This window comes from Photinus pyralis, unplaced genomic scaffold, assembly GCF_008802855.1.
Source record: "Photinus pyralis isolate 1611_PpyrPB1 unplaced genomic scaffold, Ppyr1.3 Ppyr1.4_LG7, whole genome shotgun sequence".
NCBI classification, from domain to species: Eukaryota; Metazoa; Arthropoda; class Insecta; order Coleoptera; family Lampyridae; genus Photinus; species Photinus pyralis.
Window position 1 is genome coordinate 18,514,230 of NW_022170738.1, and position 21,523 is coordinate 18,535,752.

At 36.4% G+C, this 21,523-nt stretch overlaps 1 protein-coding gene and 1 non-coding gene across 2 annotated transcripts; both read right to left on the bottom strand.

Annotated features, from left to right (window-relative positions):
* Positions 1 to 637: 637 nt before the first annotated feature.
* Positions 638 to 3,668, bottom strand: LOC116176098. Its single transcript, XM_031494570.1, has 2 exons — positions 705 to 3,668; positions 638 to 649 (listed from the first exon to the last, which is right to left on the bottom strand). The coding sequence occupies exons 1-2, from the start codon at positions 3,666 to 3,668 to the stop codon at positions 638 to 640; spliced, it is 2,976 nt and encodes a 991-aa protein (XP_031350430.1).
* Positions 3,669 to 17,475: 13,807 nt separating this feature from the next.
* Positions 17,476 to 17,548, bottom strand: Trnar-ucg. Its single transcript has one exon. It is a non-coding gene; the product is annotated as a tRNA-Arg (tRNA).
* Positions 17,549 to 21,523: the final 3,975 nt, after the last annotated feature.

The window sequence follows — 21,523 nt, forward strand, 5'->3', positions numbered from 1 at the left end:
GCAGCATTTTCATGTGTTGAAACCCAGTTCCATTGAGTGGGTTCTGTTGAATCCAAAATTTCACCCACTCTATTAGCAACGAATGTCTTGTATTTTCTTATGTCATCCTTGATCCAATGAAGTACAGTTTTCGAATCGCTCCAAAATGTCGATTTTGAAATAACAAAACTGTGAGATCTCAAAACAGTTTTATACATTCTAACTCCAAGAATTGCTGCCTGCAATTCGAGCCTTGGGATGGAAAGGTATTTGACAAGTGCGCATTTAGTTTTCCCCATGACGAATGATACTGTAACTTCATTTTGCGAAGTAACTCGAAGGTAGCACACTGCTGAAAAAGCGACTTCACTCGCGTCTACAAATATGTGAAGTTCAACAGCTTTTGGCATCCGCAGTCCCTTTGAGTAACAACGTGTAATACGAAAGTGACTAACCTTTGTTAATTCTCGACTCCATGCACACCATCGCTCGTAAAGATGTGTAGGTATTGGTTGATCCCATTCTACACCAGACCTCCATACAAGTTGCAAGAGTACCTTCATGTATACAAGAAAATCCGGTAAGAATCCGAACGGATCATATACTGACATGACAATCGCTAAAAATTCTCTCTTTGTTGGAATTCTTTCACAAGTGATTACTGTCGATTCTAAACGATTAAACTTCAAGTTGAATTTGAACTCGTCAGTGGATGTGTCCCATACCATGCCCAGTATCTTATCACATGTAGAGGATTTGTCCAAGTTCATATCCACTTGATATAGTTGATCACCTTGTTCCTGATTCAAGATCGAAGTAACCTTTCTTGAATTTGATATAAAACCTCGTAATTCAAAACCACCAGCCATCTCAATATTTTTAACCATCATGGATACAGTTATTGCCTGTTCATCGGTGTGAAAGCTATTAACGTAATCGTCAACGTAATGTCGTTCAATAATTGCTTTGGCCGCTTCGTGATGACTTTCTAGATACTGTGTTGCATGAAAGTTTTTGACATATTGAGCTGTTGTCGGTGAAGATGTGGATCCAAATATCATAACTAACATCTTATATACCTCAATTTCGCCAGTTTTATCATTTCTCCATAAAAATCGTTGAGAGTTTTGGTCTTCTTCACGAATTATCACCTGGTGAAACATCTCCTTGATGTCAGCACATACCCCAACTTGACCTTCACGAAATTTAGATAAAACTGTGAGAAGTGGCTGATTTAGATCTGGACCTGTCAACAATGATGAATTAAGGGATGTTTCTCCAACTTTAGCCGCGGCATCAAATACAAGTCTGAATTTTCCAGGCTTATTTGGATTCAGTACACCGAAATGTGGTAAATACCAAGTCCGTGGAGAAATTTCAACAACCTCTTCAGATGACAATTTACGAGCATATCCTTTCTGCACGTAGCTGACAATAGTTTCCTTGTACTTCATACCGTAAACAGGTTCTTTTTTCATCTTGTTTTCAACATTTCTCAATCGACTGATTGCCATTGGGTAACTATCTGGTAAAACTATGTCATCGTTTTTCCATAATAGACCACTTTCGTAACGACCTTTGACCTTTTTTGTTGTTGATTCCAACAGTTGACGCGCTCGAACCGTTTCAGAAGACTCTCTTGGTGTTGTTGATAGTTCAACACCAAAGTTTTCAGTGGTAAAATAGTCTTTTACAATAGAATGGATGTCGTCAAAGTACCCTCTCACATGAAACATTCTTTCTGGACTTGATTGTATCTCATTGTCAACTGTTCTTCCATAAACTATCCAACCAAGAGGACTTTCTGCAACAATAGGTCCATTTGATGTTTGTTGAATCTTTCTGTTCGATAATCCCAAATGACAAAAGTCCAATCCTATTAATAGCTCTGGTCGGGCGTCAGTATAGCTGGCAATAGGAAGATTTTGTAAGTAGTCATATTTGGAATGAAGTTGATTCATGTCTACAGTTTGCATTGGAAGACAAAGATTGTTTACGGTACACACATTCCTCATCTCAAACACTTCGGCATTGTTATGGATTCCAGATATGTTAAATTTAACGATTTCAGTTTCTTCAGAACTACAGTGGTCTCCGAACCATTGGAGATTCAACTTTCGCATAGGTCCCTTCAACTTCAAACGTACAGCTACGGTTCTCTTGATCAGACTTACGCTTGATCCCTCATCAATCAATGCATACGTGGAAACAACTTCTCCTCTATTGTATAATTTTACTGGAACTACTTTAAACAACACCTTGGATTCATTTGCTTTCAACGCAGCATGACAGGATACTTCCATATTTAAAACCGTTGGCGTAGATTTATTATCTTGACATTCACTGTGTAATTGAGGATGATGAACTCTGTTACATCCATTCTTATTGCAAGACTTTCTAATGCGGCACATTCTAGTAGAATGTCCAAATTTCAAACAAGAAAAACACAATTTCTTTTCTGTTACTAACTTCCATTTATCATCTGTAGATTTATTCAAAAAATCCGGGCAGTTAGCGATGAAATGGTTCTTTTCGCATAAGACACAGTTCATTTCTTTCTTACTTGTAACGTTGGAAGTGTGAAGCATTTGATATTTCTTGGGTGTCGTCTTTTTCTCTGTCGGAGAAATCAAAGAATTGCACACAGGAACTCTGGCTATGTTGTCGGCTTTAACTTCAATCCAGTTACTAAAATCTAATATAGACGGGACACCAGTCAGTGAACTAATATGAGAGGCCCATGCAATTCTCATATTCATTGGGAGCTTTAAGATCAACTCATTAAGCAGTGTGGGATTGGCAAGCTGATGTTGACTAGAACAAGTTAACATAAAGTGACTAAAGTTGATCACTTTGTCAGCAAAAGGAATAATCTGTCCCACATTATTTTCACAGATTCCGGGAATGTTCTTCAACATAGTAATTTGTGCGTCCACTAAAAGTTCTGGTCGACCAAACCTGCTATACAATCTCTCCATGATCTTCTCCGCCATGTCGTCATGAATTAATAACCACTGAACAAGCTCACGAGCTTTCCCTTGCAAACTACTGTTTAGTCTCGTTGTATTTTCTGAAGAAGTATATGCAAACTCTGTTGTAGTTCTTTTATACTCTGCATTGAAAACCAGCCAGTCGCAAGGATTTCCATCAAACTTTGGCAATGCTACTAAATACTTTCTGACAGGTAACGATGGATGCTGTTGCCAATATACAGGGTTATTTGGGTAAACAGAAAAACTAGGAATTGAACATGAAGGTGTTGACTGTTGGTGCGTCGAATTTCTTGTCGGAGTTATCGAAGGCGAAGGCGTATCAAGCTGTGCAGGTAATGTTACTGGGACTGAATTATTCAGTATAGCTGATGATCGAGTTGTAGGAGGGACTTCAATTTTCATCGTTCGCTGAACTTCAGCAAGTTGTCGATTTGTAGCTTCCAGCTTCTGATGAAGTTCATTATTCTTCTCTTCCATCCTTGTCTGTACCTCTGTATTTTGCATCAGCTGTGCTTGCATCAATGTAATCTGATTCGTAAGTCCTTCCAAAAGTGATGTAACCCTAGAATCTTCCATTTTGATTGTTACATCCAAGTCTTTGTCGTCGTTTGAATCGTCAGATAAACTTCCAGTAACAAATTCCTCGAGGTAAGGTGGTGGACGCCCATTATTCAACCGCTCACTCTTCTTTGGCATAAATGACTATTAGAATGTCAAATTTAAGAATAAAAATGTTGTTGGTCGTAGTCGCGACCAGGCGTCGTTTTGATTAGGTACTGGTTGGTTCAGGTGGCACTGTTTATAATTTAATCCTCCAAACTAATATTCACCATGTCAAAGTAAGGGAAGATTTATTCTCTACAACATGTCAAATTCAAAATACAACTTGTACTACTAAAAAACACGTATTAAATTTGGTGCCCTTAAAACCAGTTCACCAATATTCAAAAAAAGCTCAATATTTGACGTTAAATATTTCAGCTGACAAAATTAATAAAAAATGCAATTATTTAACAGTCAAGGCTAAAATGATGATCTGCAACATCAACAACAAAATTTGCCGGAGAAGCCCTAAATTTTCGACAATTTAATGCAAAGTTCATATAATTCGTCGAAATGTGAGGTTGCATTATTCCAAATTTCATGATCACTTTTAAATTGGTAAGATTGTGCGTAACATTCTAACTTTATGTTAGGTTACGTTATTTTCCCACGATGGTACTGCACAATTATTTCCCAAATTTGGTTTTTTCTCGACCTTAAAAATTTGCCGCTATGGAACAGGGCCCACATGGCCCCATGCTAAATCCGGCTTTGGGGACGATAAATTATTGCCTCGTGATACGAATATGAAAATGAACTAAGGGATTATGCGAAGTGCACTTTAGTTACTCAAACAGCGCTGCCTTCCGAGGTCGTAGTTGTAATTCCCACCCCTAGCGACTTACTCTGATCTTACTCACCCTTTAATGTATTGGACTGAAACTGCTTAGGCTACCCTTAAAATCTAAAATCTAAAACTGATGATGGCTTAGATGGCAATAAGCTACAACTTGTGTAGTAAAAATGTAAGTAAAGTACAAATAAAAAATGGAAGAGAAGAAAAATCAATGTGATCGTAACGCCAATAAAAATTAAAAATTGTAATAGCTCCAATAAAGTAAATGTTAGTAAGTTTATTGTGGGTTTGCGTCATCTATTTCTCCAATATCTATAGTTTCTCCGATATGGGAAGTTACGATGTTTACCTCGGGGATCAGAAGGAGACCGAGAGAACTGTTTCCGACTGATGTCCAGATACCCTCTTGTTTATGGGACGGCTTAAACTATGTCCAGTCTAACGGTGCTCATATACAATGCTATCTTCAGATCCCGATGGAACTTACAACTTATTGAGGGACTTGCTTACTAGATGAAACTTACTACACAGGGTGCGCGTTTAAATTACACAAACGGCGTACGTCTTTGATTATATTCGGAACTTCGTGCAAATGCAATTTCTTCACGTGCACAATTATGGAATTACTCAACATATCTTGCTATTCTAAATAATAATTGCGTGTGCCCAATGGCACACTTTACAAGAGGTACAAGTTAAGGAAACGTAACGTGGTCGTGATAACTTATGAATAAAATCTGGCAGTTTATGTTACGTAAGTGCGCCCGACCACCCTGTAAAATAACTTCATGCATTCGATAGAATACACAAGTTATTTGGGGAGTACCTCGTCCAATATCGCGGCTAAGGTGAAATACGTCTGGAGACCGATACCCTAATACCATCCAGGGAAAAACGGACGCTCGATTATTGTCCTCTATGAGAGTAAAGAGGGAGATACAAGGCCATAGGGATTCCGGTGTCACTTTGCGTTCACCTGTACACCAGCTTCCAATACGAACTATTTGTAATATATATTTATTGGTACACCTAAATATTTTTCTTATATAAAACTTATATCTCTTGTAATACAGAAACCTTTATCGGCAGTTGGGAATAATACAAAAAGATCAGCTCTGCGCACACGTTGCCAATACTTTTCTTTTTTATTGGACGAAATACGATGGCCAATTTTATTTCTTTTCATTCTACACATTTAATTATTTGAATTGTGTATTACTAAACAATCCTGATTTATCAATAGAAACTATTAATGGCAAAAATGTGCAAGAGGCTTACTTATGCCGATAGGTTAGTTTTTCGAAACGAAATATTTTTCATAATTCATTACCTTTTGTGTACAAAGTTTATTTATTTGTGAAACGAATATACGAGTGGCTATGAAGCTGGTCATATTTTATAGTATTACATCTACGTATAGTCCCATATAATATTCATAAAACTCGTTTCGAGGGTGAAATAAAAATATTTCAATACGTTTTGTTTTAATCCTTGAAAGTACTCATCTATTACACGCGAGCTGGGTTGGCAAGTGATTCATGTATTGTTTCCTGGTTAGGCTCGCAGTCGTAAAGTAGCAAAAATTATGTCTTTGCAACCGACTCTACATATTTTAGATTATGAAATTAGGAAACGTAAATAATTCTTGGGAAAAATATCTACGTAAATAAATTTTGTTGAGCATCTAAGAGAGGCTGGGGTTACTCGTATAAAATTCAACATTTTTATGAAGTATATATACGTACTTGTGCTTTTGAGGGTCTTTGCTTTCGGTTTATGTAAAATGTATCCGTGTCATTATTTCTCAAAAATGGTTTTTTTAAATTTAAAGCACAAAATAGCAATAATCACCCTCAGTCTGGTGGCCATTGATTAAGAGACCAAATCTTGTTTAAGTAATTACTATTATATTATTGTTGAAAATGCCGTTCAAGGGTTGTAATTTAATCACATTTTCACATTGGTGTCCACGTCGTGGGAGAATTGTTCAGAAGTTATCGGACCCAAACCGCAATTTTTTTTCGTAGGGCCAGTTGCGACCTTGGTTGCGACAGCATTTTTTTTTGTAGAGCGGTACATTTTTGAAGCGCCTAGATTTGAAGTAACCAAAAATTCATACATTTATTTAGGCTTGATTCTTGTGATAGGTAGGAAAAGTGGGAAGGCCGATTGCGAAATATTGGTTTTAGTTGGTATTAGTTTTTTGCACCGCTTTCCAAATTCTTTGGGATCACATGGTTGATGAGTCAAGTTAATTTTTCGGCACACTTTCAAATGGAGAAGATTCGGTTGGAGCACATCGACGGGCCAAGACTTAGTTTCTCGCGACGTAACGTAACGAATCCAGACAGTAAGAAAATCTATTTTCTCGACCCTTTGGAATTTACAGGTATCAGTATAAGTGGTAAGAAAAAATTTGAGATAAATATGGAAAATCGTTGTTCAGTCTTGAAAATGTGGATTAAGTACAAGTAGGTCGTTGAATATATAGCACATATTTCAGAAAATGCCCAAAATAACAGTATTTTAAGAGATTTTTTTCACTTATTTTAAATCTGACTGAAATTAGCCAAATAAAGCCAGGGCGTGCTGGACCATTCTAAAAATTATTCTAATAATTATTAGAGTTGGAAATGGAAGATAAGTGCTTTCATTTGCTGTGTCGTTTAGCCGTCGATAAGGAAAACAACATGTATTCCGAAAAAAAAATAAACAGGGACAAACTTCGAAAGTCCGCGCAAAACATGGCTTAAAAAATTAACGGTGTAACTAAAATCGGTTATTAATAAGTGATGGGAACTGAAATAATTTTCGTTCATCTTCCAAAGGACGTTCAGTTTTCTAATTGTTCCCGTAGAGGTATTTTAATTATTTTTGCAGCCTCCGAAAGCTCCCGTCCTTTGGAAGATGAACGAAAATTATTTCAGTTCCCATCACTTATTAATAACCGATTTTAGTTACACCGTTAATTTTTTAAGCCATGTTTTGCGCGGACTTTCGAAGTTTGTCCCTGTTTATTTTTTTTTCGGAATACATCTGCCTTTTGAACGAGATTTAAAACATCCGAATCTTACGCAAAAAATTCTTAGATCTAAATTTCTTTGAATTTTTGATTTAGGAACCACAATTTTTGTTTTACTCGGTGAATAATTTTTATTTTCCAATTCAATGTGTGCGAATTTAATAAGAAGCACACGCATGATGGTGATTTCTAAATTACTCAGGTTTCAGAAACCAAACAATTTTTTCGCAGCTTCTTCCTTTTGCTTTTCCTTCAGTAATCCCTTTTCATTCTCTTGCTGTTCTTTTAGCCTACTTCTGCACGCTCTGCATCACTTTCTTTTCCTTGGTCTCTAACTTCATCACACTTCTTCACGACTTCTTTCTTTAGATTTTCTCCCTTTCATAAACACATGAGAGGCTATGTTCTCTTCGCGCTTTTTCAGATCTCCCTTCTCACATGCTTGAACTTAATGCATTCTTCTTTTTTCGTGTTGTGTTGCTTCTTTTCTTTATGCATCATTGACGCTTCCTCCCTTCCCCCCAGTCGACCGGCCTTATACCGACTGGTGTAGCTCCCTTTGGTGTCCGAGCTTACGTAGACCCCACAGCCTGAAAGGTGTGGAAGCCTCGGCGTCCCCACCTTTTCCCCCGAATCTTTCAAAAGGATCTAACGAAGTTTTTGAGCTTCAGGAACACCCTCTATCTTACCACAGAAGGTCCTCCAAGGCCCAGACCTTTGAATATGCACCTTATACATGCACTGACCGATCTTGAGATCTTCCCAGTCCGCAGGCAGCTTAGTTCGCATGGTCCTATTAAAGAGCGAACATCCTTCCTGTTCTCTTCGTTCCTCGAAAGGTTCGCGGTTTATAGCTGTCCCAGCCAGTGGATCGTCCGAAACCTACAGGGTCCGCAGTGGGATACTAGGTTTTGTTGGAGATGAATATGCATGTGGTCCGAAAGCGACGGCTCATCAGACGCCCTCAAACTCCGGAGTTGAGCCATATGAGCCACTACAGCCAATTTTCGATTTTTCTTCATCCGTCTTGTACATATATTCTTCTGCGTCTTCTTTATACTATCTTCACTCTTTTTACACATTTTCCCCCCCCCCCCCCCCTTCGCGACTTGTTCATTCCTTATTCGCGTGTTTATTTCACGCATCTTTCACGACTTCCTCATTTAATTTTTTACGACAACCGACCTTCTTCCCTTCTTTTACCTTTTTTGCATTTCTGCCTTTAACAATACTGCTTTTGAGTTCATCCTTTTCTTTGTGTATCTCATCTATAACCTTAATATTAGGTAATTTTCAAGTTACTTCCTTCTTGTATTCCTTTCTTACATTTTTCCCATCACACCTTTCTTTACATATATCTGTGGGTCCAGAGTTTTTCTCGCTTCCTTCATATCCTCCTTCTCTTCGCATTTGTAGGTTTTTCTCCATGACACGTTTGGTCTCTTATTTGTTCACCCCGATCAAGAGATATCATAAGCGATAAGGACGGGTGCTTGTTAATCAAAATAAGAAGATTTAATTCCTATTGATCAAAGATTTTGAGTCAAAAGTAATTGAAATTACTCTTCCAATATGCTCTTTTAGTGCGGGCCACGTAATGGGAGCGATTAGACTATCCGCTTTCGATCCGTCTTGTCTTTCTGTTGGTTCACGTCACTGGACAAACGGAAGGACGGACGGATCTAAAATATACCTTGCTAGGTACTCGAGAAAGTATAGTTTTGCGTGTAGACATTTTGAAGCAAGAAAGTGATCACGCATAAATAGACGTTATTCCTGTGTGGGGAAGCGTTCGTTTACTGCCTCAGATGCCTGTAACTAATCTGTTTTTCTGCACAATGAAATTATGAAACGTAGTTTTAATAGAAATTATATACTTAGTGGGTAGGTATGGGGATGTTGTATTTCATCATTACGTTTGTGATTAGGGCATTGTGTTAAATCGGTCATAAAAAAGGTCTATATAGCTTCATTAACAGCAACGAAGTAAACTATTTACCTACAGTTAGGTACTTCACGAATCCCGGGGTGTAAAGAGCTAGTGCGACCGTTATCGGCGGATCAACACATTTGATGAAATTGGACTTCAATATCTGATATCGAATTTGGGATACAATGGACTACTTTCTTAATACTTTAGTAACTTGGAGTCTGTAGTTCAACTACAAATAATTCATCCGAGAACTGGTTAGCTAACGACTGTTACATTTTGTCAAAGTTAAAGCGGTTAGTATAAAAAGGATGTGCCTAAGGATAGTTTGGACATGAACTTTCCCTTTGAATCATGGGCCACCCCCAACAGTCATCGTTATGTTTCATAAATCAAAGGCAAATAGCAGGCTAGAGAGTTGACTTGGACCGTGCGTCTTACTAAATATATAACACATGCAATGGCGAGTCCTCGCGCAATTAGAGACACAGTTTAACATCCTGATATATGCCGCCGAGCGGGACTAATGTTATTTATAGTATTTGCTACTGTATTATGTTGTGTCGACTTCTGCTTGTTTAAGTTTTATTAGAATACATAAATCTTGGCCCTTGCATTTACCCTTGCCGATGCATGCTATTTTAACACGAGTTAAGTACGGCGCACTTTTAAAACCCTTAATAAAATACGCGCTAAAGAGTGATGTACGCAAGTTTCGGAACTTAGAGCGATATCTCTTCGAGCTTCCCAACTACATATTTTGAGGGATGAAAGTCCATTTCTCATCATCCACTTTATTCCAGTATATATCGTCGAAAAATATGGACGTTCCCAAAATAAGTTTGAAAAGTGATGACCACCAAAACTTTACACTTTGAGTGTTCCTGACTTGTGCGATATTTCGCGGTAAACATCTCCCAACTTCATTATTAATCATTGATTTATCGAGATGTGCTGAAACTTCAACTACACTCAAAAGTTTAACTTATGAATGTGTTTTGCTCTTGAATTATAGCTAAAAAGACACGTTTCGTCCCCTTCGCTGTTTTATCCTTCGCCTAAACTTCTGACCGACTCTAAATTTGATTCCCGTTTAATGTATAGCAAATGAAATGCATATACACAACGTAACATAAATTATACTCCAATTTAAGGGAAAGAAACAAATGATTTCTCTTGAGTGCCTTTAGACAGCCTGTCGGAATTATAAACTGCTCTTTTATTATTTTTTATTTACGCTCACCCTGGGGGACTCTGCTGCGCAGACACTCGCTGAAAGAAGAGTATAATTGACGTGAAAGGAATGTAAAGGATATAGAAAATAAGATGGAGATTTGCATGACATAAGACAATAAATGCGCCAGCGATATTTGGGAAAATTCATACGTGAGGGCTCTACACTTGTCTTCGTCTACTTACGGAATTATTTAAGCAAACCGTAACGAAAATTTTGCATAGTCTTATGAACATCAAGGGAAATACAACAAAGATTTGGATTTTCTTAGAAGGATAACAACTACACGTAGAGTAGGTACATGGCAACAAAATTGTGCTTGTTTACGGCTTAACACGTTTATAAAATGAATTATATTTTCGTATACAGGAAACCGGAAAGCAGCTGATTATTTATGATGTATTTTCCCTAATTTACATTTTTCCTTAACTTAAAATGTAAGTACCATTAAATTTTATTAACGTTCGCATTCTTCTTTAAGTAGATGAAGATGAAATTTAAACGGCCATGAAAAAATTAAGAAGGTGGAGAAGAACATAAAGGAACGTAGCGAAGGGTTTTATAACTTAGACATTTACGCAAAACTAGTAAAGAGAACCTTATTTATAGATCCATTAGCTTATTTTATTATAAAGCTTTCTAAAGTATCACTTGAGTAATTAGACTTTTAACACATGCTCGTCTTTGGTTCTGTATACCTGCATTTCACTTTACATTACCATAAAATTGACCATTTTTGTCCTTCATTTTAACGGCGAAACACTTTCAATATACGCCCCATTAAAGGAGCAACCTTTTGTAGAGATTATGTGCGACTTGTTAGAATCCTCATTTCAGGCAATCTATTGATTTTATTTACATTTACACTCATTGAAACTTTTTTTGGGGTAAATCCCATCTGTAGTATTTTCGCCTGTATAATATTTGGTCCCGGCAGATTCATTGCCATTCTCTCTAAAGAACCATTCGTCCCCGGAATATTCACATTTGGAGTCTTGCCTTCTGGAATATTCGATTTGCGACATGATAATATTCTTACATTCTAGCCCAGAATATTCCATCGAGCCAATTTCACTCGGATGTTCTACTACTTCTTACATAGAATATTCACCTAAGAATTATTTGCTACCGAAAATTTATCCCAATGCCCACCAAATATTTACCCTCGATGTATTCGTAAAGATAAGAGAACACGTACCAGAGAAGCCCTGATATCCATATCCATCCACCTCAACGAAAATTTACATTCAGAAATGATTGATGAAACGAACAACCTAGCAACAGAGTCGGCAATATTTAAATCCGGCATTGATTCAGTTAGAAACTTCTCTTGCTATTGCTATTAGAATCGTATGCGGTCAATTCGCCTCCAGTAAATACGTCTGGGACTATTCACTTCCTGGAAGATTCGCCTTGGAATATTCACCCCTATTTCAGAAAATTCGCTCTCAGGAGGTTCGCCCTCGGAAAATTTTCCGGCAGTATCTTCGTTCCCGAAAACTTGAGGACCATATATTTACATATTTAAATTTGTGCGGTAGACAGAATCACCATATTGTTTTAGAAAAGTAGTTTAAGTATGCACAAATAAATGAATTACAACAAAATTCTGAGACAAAAAAAAACTGTTTAGCTGACTGATTCGTATCAAGGCCTTTTATTTACGAGTGGTAAAATATACGCAAAGGAACATTTTCGAGTCGGAGAACTGATTTTCAAATAAAAAATTATCAAAGTCCTCGTATTAGATCGAAGGGACTTTAGCGCATTTTTGTGTGGCAGATCAGTATTCTATTAGCCAGTTTTGACTCCACAATCAATAAAATCTTGTCGGGGGTTACCATATTTCCTTTGTCGGAACCCACCTCCGACGTCCCGTTCACCCGCAATTCGGGTTTGAAGTTTTGACTCAACCATCAGTAAAATCTTGTTGGGGGCTACCACATTTCCTTTGTCGGTACCCAGTTCCAACGTCCCGTTCACCGGTAATTCACATTTTGGTGGATTTCGCTAAAAACCGTCCATAAAATAGTACTCAATTTTTGGATACTCGGACCAAAACTGTAGAAGAAGAACTGAAAAATCTCCAGGTTAGTATAACACGCGCCGGGATGGCGCCCAGGTGTCGCCGCCCCACATCATGTAGCCCCGTCTCTAAAGTTGTTAATTACACGGTCACGGTAGGTACATGTACACTCCTCGTCTTTCTACATGCGTTCTTCTACGGGCCCGCATTTACTACCAGCCAGCCAGCCAGTCAGTCACTTTTTTACAAATAAATTTGCAAAAATGCGCAAAAAAACGAGATTATATAAACTGACGTTAAACTATAATCGTGGTAAACAAAAAAGTTTTTTTCGAATCACTAACAGTAAGGGCAATATCCTTACAATTGAGTGATGTTATTGGATAACGCATTGTGCGATAAATAATATTTTGTATAAAACGGCATACGGCAGAGAATTTAAAGGAAATTAATCAACACTTTCTTGAATATTACTTTAGCGAAATGTTTGCTTGGATTCGCTATTCAAACTTTTCTTCCACCAAACTTTGCATTCATCACGAAGATAACGTTACCAGAGTGGGGTAAAAAGTTAACTGTACTAACGAGGCGGTCTGTTTCCATATTTCTAAAGGAACCGACATTTTCCAGATAAGATTAATTACCTACGTCAATAACCGTAGGTTTTTTAATTTTTTTAAAAATTTGTATGAATTAGTGGTCTGTTATTTTTAGGAATTTGCACATTAAACTTCGTTGATATGATTTTAATATTCCTAAGGGAATCGACCCAACTTGCATGAAACCGATTTTGTATTGTATTTCAGAACAAAGGATTTGGGTTATCTTTGCTTCATTGATTGGCAGTTTTGTATTTAATTTCAGTGATACTAGTGTGTATATTTTAAACAGGAGATTGTACCAGAAATTTATTATGTACTTAATTTATATTTTTAATTAATAGATGCATATTTTGGGAACAATTAGGGATTAGAATTTTAGTTTGAAGAAGAACTGCAATTATTTTCTTGTTAATTATAATACATGTATTCTGGTTGAGGTAATTGTTTGACATTGTCTTTACAAATAGGGGTAAAAAAAGTTTTAACGTTCAAAGATACACCAATTTATAAAAGTTACATAAATTCTCCAGACTTATTGGAGTATCAAATTCAGAGTATTTTTTCCAAACTTTGATTAAAAATTTTTGACAGTAACGATATATCGGTGAAAGAAAAATTTACTGAATTGGTTCCTATTCTTAAACTATTTGTATCTGAACTAGCTGGAAGTAAAAGTACACAGAAGGTAAATCACAAAAGTACTCCAGCAACGTGACGAACACATTACAAGAAGAATTTTTACTACAAAGCACACCACGAACCTTAGGAGATTGTCAACCCTTTGTAAGCAAACGATCCATTACACTCCCCAAACACAGATCGAATTTTTTTTAGATATTTTCTATTAAGTTACATAAGCTTTCCAAAACATATTGGAGTATAGGTTGAGCTTGAGGATTACATGAAGAAGATTTGAAGAGAACTGAAGGTCACATGGGGGGTGAATGTCAGATAAAGGTATTAATATAACATCAGATATCGTTAATGCAAGGGAATGGCAATAAATTGTAATTATACAATATGCACAAACTAAAATTTGCTCCTTGTAAATCCAAAATCCAAAACTTTACAAATAATATGAATAATTCGGGAAACTTTAAATGTGTATAAAAGGGGGTTCCAAATTTTGCCTCACTCTTAAATTATCCAACTTATTTCCTTAGACGTAGTCACTAACCATTTAAATTTCATAAATGATCTTGTAGGTCGTCTGTGTCTCATTGTGATTATTAAAGAATTTTTGTATATTTAAATCGAATTATTTCCTTAAAAAATCACTTGATTTTAATCGCAATTTGAATCGACGTTTTAATCTCCGAACATGATGCGAATTTGAGAGGAGTTTATGAATGACTTGGATAATATTTCAAAACAATTCGATGGAAAGCTTAACACGTTCGCTGCGGTACCGCTCAAAGTTGTCTCGTCGTTTCAGCGGCACCAGGCACATGTGTCTGGTGAGTGTTCTTTTCATTGTGACGATACCAGACAAATGTGTCTGGTATGATTGATTTTTTTTTATGATAATTTTTATCAACATGTGAAATTATTAAACGGTAATTTTTATGATCTTTACTTGAAAATTGTTCAATGAATGACGAACTTCAGTCGCAAGTCGCTAAATCAAAGGGTTGGAGAAAAATTCAACAACTAATATGAATACATTTATTTCGAAGAAACCATACAGTTATGTAACAAAAATTTATTCTAATTCACTTTAGCAATATTATTGTGTTTTTCATTAAAGCACGAGAGACACATAGCTGGTTTCTTTTCACAATCAGCACAATAACTGGACACTTTGGTAACTTTCTTGTCTGCTTCCTTACTAGATAAGGTAACTCTTAACTTTTTGTAGCAGCCAACACAGTTTCGACGGCGTTTTTTCCCTGGACCTTGTTCGACAGCGAATGTATGTATTCTTTTGGGAGTGGTTGCTGAGCTCATATTCTGTGCTCCAGAACCTTCTTCTACAAGCGCAAATGCAAGATTCTCCCTGAACCATGTTCATGTTCTGGTTGTTTTTGTTCATTTGAAATAGAGGAAATACTATCTTGCTTCAACAAATTCAATATTTTTTTGCTACGCGAAGCCATTATAAACAATAGCAGTATCCGTAATCACCTACACATCCTGCAACACGTGCTCAAGCTGTACCGGACACATATGCCTGATGCCGCACATGCGTAAACCTATTTTCACCGGGTACGATACCAGACACATATGCCTGGTAGACACTATGCACTATAAAGTAGATAAGTTGCGCATGAGGGTCATATAGGTACCTGTAACGCTGCTATTGGTTAAGTGTGTGTTAAGATATATCCTTCGTTGGAATGGGATAGATGGCATAATGAGTAGCCGCCGGAACGAAATTAGAGCTACCAGACCTATATGACTGGTATCGCAGCGAACGTGTTAAGAGGAAATGGAGCAACGCCCAAGAAACTTGAGGAGAATTTGACAAAAAGAAAAAAGAAAAGGAGAGCTTAAGAAAGACTTTGACAGCGGCATTATAGAGTGGTTCAAATTCGTGAGTCGCCATTGGGATCTAACGGTGAGAGTTACGGTGCAGGTTAAACGGGGCTAAAGTTGTGTGACTAAAAAACGCATCTAAAACGGGCGGAATGGAAGATTCTCGTTAGCACCTTCTATGGGCAAGGAGAATGTGAGTATGTTATCACTTATCACTTTTCAGCATTTCCATAACACGCTAGATGTAGAAGCTATAGGCTACTACTTTCTTATTTCTTATATGAGATAGAGGGCAAAAAAATAAAAATAATGACGTGTCACACTCTACATTTTTACATTAATTTTCAAGAAAAATCAAATGTTTTACATTCAAATGAATTTCTTTTTTTGTCCTCTATTTCATTCCGTAAAAATCCGATATGGCGTCCATAAGCAAGTAGTAGTCTGTAGCGTCTATATATAGCGTGATAAAAAAAGTGCCCACAAAAGGAGCTAACGGGAACCGTCAATTTCCGACCGCTTAAGCTAAGGAGGCAATTGGTGCGAAGGAAATTTGACAATCTCAGTTTTTGAGATTTCAGTATTTTCAATAATATAATAATCTTACGATCTTACCCTAGGACTAAATAATGTTAATCCGCCCCTGGGTAGGTTTACGGCGCCCCAATGATGGAGCAGTTGAATAACATAAACATAACATGAAATTTTAAAACATAAAACATAGCCCCATTATAGAGGATGGTCTAAAAGACAGAAAGCGTCAATTAGTTGTTTTTATATTTTAATTACATTACATTAATTACATTTCTTACGCTGTTGCCACACACTCTGAAGTTTTGAATGACATTAAAGTGACGAATACATAACGAAAAAGTTCGTTCTCTGATTTGAGTCACAATCAATAGTAGGTAACTGCAGGTAATTAAAACTCACCTACCCGAACTTTAAGTCACCTTATGTCACGTGCCTTTTTCCTTTTTTTATGACTTTATCGATCGGTCTGCAAATTTTAAACAATAATAACTCCATAGAAAAAAATGGCAAGTAATTCATGTATTATAATTAATTTAGAGAAGCGAGTGGACGCTCTCGCTATAGCTCTGTATTTAGCATGGGTGTAGCTTATTTATGGCTATTTAGTCCACCTGCTACAACACCGTCTATCATTGCGGGGTTTTAGGCTACTCGAGATATCGGGATACGGATATAATTGCCGGCAACACATTGTCCTTATAGAAGGATTGTATGCAGTTTTTTTTTATTTTACTTATAATGGAGTTGCCCATTTGGGGTAACAGTTTACGACGTGTAATTACAGATGTCGCGTTCAACAGTGAGAAAAAGTAAAACTTTTAATCGTTAAATTTAAGTGTGAACCGTTACTTATGATGTGATTAGAATTATAGGGAAACAGGATAATCATCTATGCATTGGGTTATTAATTATATTAGCGCAGATCCCATAGGATAATTGCCCCATAAAATAAACTAGACGATAAACCAATTATTATAGTGATTTCGTATCTAAAACACGAAAATATTATATGATTATCGGATTGTCATCAATAAAGTGTTTAAAACCCGATGCTCGTTAGTTTATCTAACTCCAATCATAAATATGGGGTTGGTTCCTAGTGTAGCATTAGTTTAAATTTAGTTGAAAATGCTGGGATTGTGTTCCTACATTTTATGGTTTTCAATGGAATTTCGCGCGGCTTTATTCATTGCGGATAACTTAAACAATAAACAATAGCACCTTTTAAATTAGGATTGAAATTGACAACAAACATTTCTAATGGAATAGGAAAAAAAAGTGCGACCGTGACAGGACTCGAACCTGCAATCTTCGGATCCGAAGTCCGACGCCTTATCCATTAGGCCACACGGTCTGATGTTACACGAACCTTTTATCACAATTATTTTGGGAAATATTTTAAAGAAAATCATTTTATGATGTATTTATTAATCAAAATTATTAAATGAATAATATAAATAACAATTCCAAAAAAATCCTTCGATCTAATGATGTTATTGCTACCAAATCAATCACCAATGATCACATATTAATATACTGAACCTGCACTCGTCCAGTGGAAACAGAATACTCACTTAAAGTGATGGTCTGTATTAGGAGATTAGAATACGTATGCAGACATTCAAATTACACATCCCCTTATGTCATTTTCAGCGTATTTTTCATTCCGGTGAATTCCGTCCCGTCCATCCATTAGAAAGAAGGTTCATAGCATTGACCAGTGGGTATGGAGCGCTTTTTAAATATCAAAAGGAGGTAGGTACATTATGGTTTGCAATAATAATTTATCAACAAACATGTCTAAATGATTAGTAAATAATCACAAATAGTAATAATTTACACTCCTTTATGCATTCGCAAACATTTGCATAAGATCTGTATTTTATAAGAGATACTTTTTTGGCTATTTTAGTTAAAGCAATATACCTATGTACCTAATACCAGGAAAAAAAAGGTAGTGGATATTGCTGAAGAGTTGGAACGTGTTAGAAGTGTGTTAGGGAATGCAGGTAGCTGTATGAAAAGCTAGTGGAAAATAGGGATTTTTCCAGTAGTGGTAGTAGGCTTGTATTTGGACAAAATGCCAGGCATGTCGTTTTTATTCCACAATTGATCAGTGAGCGGTCTTAATGGAGCTGGAAAATCCACGATAGATTCTTCCATCATCCACCGTAAGTCAGACCACAATAGATTTATTGCACGGTGAGTGTTTCGTTTTCATTAATCTTTAGCTCTATTTTGAGCAACATTTTATTTCCTATTTTCCGCTAATTCTCCCACCTCTTATCCCTGTCTGTTGGTACCTAAAAGTGATAAGAAGAATGAGGTGAGAGTGGAAAAGAACAAGTAAGACGAGAGCCGCGTTTTGGTGACAGCAAAAGTTAGGTGCCAATAAAATTAAATTCGATAATACCGGCCGGTCGCGATTCACTCCGCACTTGTGATATGAAGAAAAGAATAAGTTAAGGAGAACCAGCAAACAGGTAATCCATTTTATCTTTATAATTATTCCCTTCCGCAACAGTGAGGCCAATAGGCCACCAAAATCGTAATATCTGACACCAGTGGATTACTTTTTGTGGGTCCACGTGAAGTTTGAAGTTTGTAAGGATAATCCAACAAGTCGGAAACTTAAAGTCAAAATTCAACAGGTAGTTTGCGCACATGAGCCACAATTATGATAAAATGTGTTCGTTCTTCTAAACATGGTCGTGGTGGACATTTGTCTGAAATTATTTTTCATTCTTAAATTGTGGACTTTCTTCGTCACATTTTAATAAAAATTTCAGAATCATTCTTCTAAGTTACGTGTTTCAGGTAAAAATTAAAAACAGCCCTATTACAAAACGCTTTACCTTCCTTCAAAACGCATTTTGCTGCACCTTCTAACATGTGTACCGAATATTCCAGAAATTCGATAAAGAACGAAGGCGGATTGATGCAATCTTTCCGGGAAATATGACGTGTTTTGTTCGAAACATCCTAGAACACTCTGGACCGTTCGGTAACACTCGAGTTTGCTATTATAAGCAAGTCGATGGGCGATTCAGAACAGTTGCAATTTCAACACCGAATCATTAAATAGCTCGCGCAGTTATAAATTGTGTATATGTGAATGATAAATAATATTTGACTGTTATAAATCAATTCATTTCAACACTGTTACAAATTTCATTGTAATTAAATTTACGTTACACATGTTTAGGTGATTACCGATTAGCTCGAGAAACTATCGTGTGGATGCTAGATGTTTGTAACAGACGTTACAAATTAATTCTTTCGTGCCATTCGAACCTCTGGTTAATCGTCATATATCTTAAGTAAATCATGGTGGTTCTTACTATGTAATTATGCAAATAAAGGACGCCGATAATTGATAAAATAATTAATAATTAAAATAAATTGATAAAAACTGTTAGCTTAATTGATCGTTTCCAACTAAAAAGTTTGCGGAAGAAGCCCGAAATTTTCCACAATCTTAATAAGAAATTCAGTTCATTTCGTCGAAATGTGGGGTTATGTTACTTCATATCATGATTATTTTTAAGTTAGTAAGAGTGGTCCGAGTGTTTTACATCAAGTATTTGTGGCTTTTGACATCTTCAATCTCATTTTCTCATCAACATACTCCGATTTAAAAAAATCATGCTTTTATGGCCAATAGAACCCGAGTTATTGATATTTTTTCCGGGGCGCGAGAATCTGAGGTTGAGCGACGCTTCTCATATCTCAGCTTCTAATTGAGCTAGACGATATTTCAAGGTTGCAAATTAACCGTGAGTGAGTAATTTAATTTTATGAATTTATTTGATTAAATTTCCGTTTTTTTTTGAAAGCACATACTTGATTTATTTGTATTCCTTACTTGATCCTCACTTCGACAGGCAACACATATCTTGAAGTCCATTAACCTAGCAGAGCAAGGTCAGCAATTAATTTATAGTTAATTCACTTTTCATTTACTTTTTTTTTTGAGGTAGTGCTCTGATGAGTTCATATGCACCTTGGCAGAACATGTAATAATTTAAAAAAAGGAGCATTTAATTCGGGAATAGGGCACTTAATTAGCACCTAATTATAGTTAGTTCACTTTTCATTTTCTTGGGTTTTAAAAAGATAGTGTTAGTTAGTTGGGAGGGAAAGTTTTGAATTTCAATTTTGAGTCTCTCGGCCTGGGTACGTCACAAAACAGAAATTAAAATTTCCATGTGAACTCCGGATTCTATTCCATTTTTAGGCAATTGCAATTTAAGCGAAAGTATAATTACGATTTTTCATTGGCAACAGACTAGAAGGTTTTATTTATAGTGTTTAGGGGTAGTTTAAATAATTAATGTCGATGGGCCCTGATCGATTCCAAAGTGTCCAAGGGAAATAGAGGAAAGGCTAGAGCGCGCATGTGTAATAAGGCATAAGTTTTGATCTAAAACAAAACCAATGCATGTTCCAAAACAGTAGATTAACTGCAAGGGCGCTCAGAAGAAGGCAACAGTACGAATCAGATGTTACGAGAAAAGTACAATTGAGAGCAACAAAAAGTGTGTGAGTTGGAACCTTATGGAGAAGCCCACAAACACAATAGTAGAAAAACAAGGAATATACCTTTGTATGGAATATTTTAAACCTAGAAGAGGGCTGGGAATATATAGCAACACTATACTGTAGCAAACAAGAAGTAGCTACTCTGACTATTTCTAATTACCTAAAACCCAAAAAAGTTACCGCTACAAAAGGATTACTTTATTGAGTATTGTTTAAACAGTATATACAAAGATATTACAGGGCAGAAATGAAGCACAGAGTGGCTAAAAAAACTCCGGAAGTACACAAAATCACATTTGTTTCACAGCAACTCATTGTGTATCAGGGATTGGAAGCATAGATGCCCTTTTAGGACCTAGAAAATGCATTTGGTACGGTGCTATATAAACAGTATGGGCAAAGCTTAAAACTTAGAAACGTAGCAACGTAGAAGAAGAAAGTAGTAAACAATTATAGAATGCTCCCAAAATATACCAGAACTTTAACAATAGGGTCATGGGGAAGAAATATAAACGAGGAAAAAACGACAAAAAAAATTGAGGGAAAATTGTGAGGAAGGAATAAAATTAGGACTAGAAGGTATAAAGAAATCAGTAGAAAGAAAGTACTTAGTTATCCACAAAGGGTGAGAAACAAAAGACTGCTAAAATAAGTTTTGGAAACTGGAGGAATGAAAAAAAATATCATGGACAAAAGCAATGGGCAACATTAGCTTATAACCTAAGTATATGGTAGCAAGATTCTGATGAGTATATGCATAATGTGTTGTGTAAGGTATACCACCATT

Excerpts from the sequence above, each read along its gene's own strand:
- LOC116176098 (XM_031494570.1), bottom strand. The coding sequence starts at position 3,668 with ATGCCAAAGAAGAGTGAGCGGTTGAATAATGGGCGTCCACCACCTTAC.